The sequence below is a fragment of the Anneissia japonica genome, unplaced genomic scaffold, assembly GCF_011630105.1.
Source record: "Anneissia japonica isolate Jap-2015-1 unplaced genomic scaffold, ASM1163010v1 scaffold1525_len913038_cov183, whole genome shotgun sequence".
Taxonomy (NCBI): domain Eukaryota; kingdom Metazoa; phylum Echinodermata; class Crinoidea; order Comatulida; family Comatulidae; genus Anneissia; species Anneissia japonica.
Genome location: NW_022728504.1, coordinates 106442 through 109125, shown reverse-complemented (window position 1 = coordinate 109125; position 2684 = coordinate 106442). Strand labels below are relative to the sequence as shown.

The 2684-nt window shown below is 39.8% G+C and overlaps 1 protein-coding gene across 1 annotated transcript in view; it reads left to right on the top strand.

The window, feature by feature from the left end:
• The first annotated feature begins 1582 nt into the window (after positions 1-1582).
• LOC117114235 (tyrosine-protein phosphatase non-receptor type 11-like) overlaps positions 1583-2684 on the top strand; it is a 56919-nt gene continuing 55817 nt past the window's right edge. The window contains exon 1 of the mRNA XM_033257842.1: positions 1583-1780. Coding sequence (XP_033113733.1) covers positions 1767-1780 — 14 coding nt within the window. The 5' untranslated portion in view covers positions 1583-1766. The remainder of the gene's footprint in view (positions 1781-2684) is intronic.

The following is a 2684-nucleotide window of genomic DNA, read 5'->3' as shown; positions in this document are numbered from 1 at the left end:
AGATGTGTATAATGGCGGACCCCTGGACTCCACGCCCAGAACCCCCCCTTGAAGCGTGCTGGCTACGGGCCTGGTAACAATGCACGCAAATCAGAGTAACTTCTACTACCAACTTGTATCGGCTCAGAAAGTCTTTTAACAGTCTTAGTAGAACTGTTGATTTCTTAAGTGAGGGGCGGGGCCGGGGGAGTTTGTAGAGGGCGATTATTTGAAGTAAGGGACGAGTTTGCTAGGGAGCGAGTTGAATGGTTCCTCCTGTGGAAGTGGTGATGCTAAATCGCGTGAGCTTCGCTGTCGCGTGCCTGCTCTGTCGCGTGCGCCTCGCAGTCGTATGCCCAGCTACCGCGTGCCGTTGTCGCTTGCCGCTATCGCGGTTCACTACCGCGTGCCGATCGGCGCGCGCCGCTACGGCGTGCCGCTGTCACGTGCCTCTGTCGCGTGTCACTATCACTCAATCAATCAATCAATCAATCAATCAATCAATCAATCAATCAATCAATCAATCGATCAATCAATCAATCAATCAATTTATGGGAAAACGCTTTTGAATCAGCGGCACACATGTACGTGTTGTTCCTGATAAAAACCAACTAAAATTTAACAAAAAAAACAAAAACAAAAAAAAAACCCAACCCAATCAACTAATTTACAACAACAGGAAAATGTTGCACATACAGCTGTAAAAGTAAGGCATGGGACAATATTGTTTAGGTACTGTATAACAAAAGTAAACTGGCGTACTGTAGGCCTACATGAAATTTAAAAATGAAAGTGAAAGCGAAAATATACTATAAAAAACCGGACTGTATACCATTGAGTGGGGGTGTGAATTTGCATATTTAAAACATTGACTTAAATTCTGACTTTAATTTCCAAGCCCTTTTTAAATATTTCTTGTGGTATTAAAAAATGCGGTGAACAATGATACCGTTTACTTCATTTGCATTAATGCAAGTCACCCAAAAGAAATAGCTGGATTGCTGATGATCGGCGTCGCCAATCATTGTACAGATAAAAAGTGAAGCCACTGACGCCCTGTTTGGGGTGGGGGGGGGGCGGGTGGCTGTATTTAAAGGGAAGTACCACCAGTTTAGAAAAGTTTATTTTGGCATTTGTTTAAATTATTGGTAAAAATCATTGCAATAATTTTTAAAAATAAATTAAAATTTAACATGAGGATTTTTTTCAAGTCAACTTACCACTCTACGCAACTGTTTATGCATGCTTGATAAACGAGCGAATTATGTCGCTTTGTTATACACGTCGATCACTAACGGTTCCCAACTTCGTCTGTGCTTTTTTTATTTGTAAATTTTACGTTAAGCCTGAATTTGAATTTATTATTAAAAAGTATTGAAGAATTGATATTTTAAACAGTAATTTAAACAAATGCCAAAAGGAACAATTGTCTAAACTGGTACTTCATATAGGCCCCCAACATGGCGTCAGTGGCTTCACTAAAACCAGCCAGAGCAATCTAGTTAAATAGTAGTAGAAATCAAAATTGCCACTATCGCAGTTCGCTGCCGCGTGCCGCTGCCGCTGTCGCGTGCCGCTATCGCGTCGCGTTCTGTGTAAATAGGCCTTATTATATCATTGGCGATATCAACGAGGAAGTAGGCTACACTTTTCTTGCAGCAACATTTACAAATTTTCTAGTTTTCAACTGTTAGAAGTCCACAGAAACAGCAGAATAGCTGAAAAGTTGCATCGCTTTGATACCGGGTTGGGCTCAGGGGTTCTTTTTCGCTGTTACCCCAGAAAAAATGGCGTCCAGAAGGTAATAATAAAATATTTAGATCCTCGGTCTAGGCTAGGCCCTAGGAGGCCCAACAACTACAACATGCGTAGGGATAGGATAGCCTGCTTTTTTGCCTTTATTGGCTAGCCTAGGCAAGTGAGTGCTAGGCCTAGACCTAGCCTGTCGCACTCTAACTTAGGCTAGGCCCATAAGGCTTAGGACTAGCCTAGGCCTTGATTATTTTAGTTACTATGGTAGTCATTATTAAAACTTAAGCTGATAGCTAACTAGGCTACCTAGGCCTAAGCCTAGACTACTACTACTACTAGGCTAGGCTAGGCTTCTTAGGCCCCAAAGTAAGAAGTTGGATCCTATCTGACTCGGGTTCAATAATGTATCTAGGGCTACCTAGCTAGGCATACCGGTCCTTCTTCTAAATACCACACGGACTACACAACATCACACGAATGCAAAACTTATTAAAAATTACCACACGACAGTAGAAAACGGCTTGATAATAATTAAATAAAAACCACCTTTTATAGTTATAGTTCGAATTATGGTAAAAATTGACCTTTTTTTAACAGTTTTTTGCCGCCGTGCTTCAGAAAATAATGCGTTGACATTGAATATTTCTAACGCATTGACGTCTGCAGAAACACGTTCAACCATGATCTTTTAAATAGGCCTACTACACTCACTACGTATGTTATATTTCATCGAGAGACTATATTTTAAAATATTCAAGGCACACCACATAAAGGCTAATAAACTTTAAAATTGTAAATAATAAAAAGGAAAAAATTAATTATTTGTTGTTAAAATTACTTCTTTATTATAATATATATATATATATATACATATATATATGTCTCTTATACACATCTAGATGTGTATAAGAGACAGGTATAAAGGAGGTCACGGGTTAAAATCCCAAAGAGGT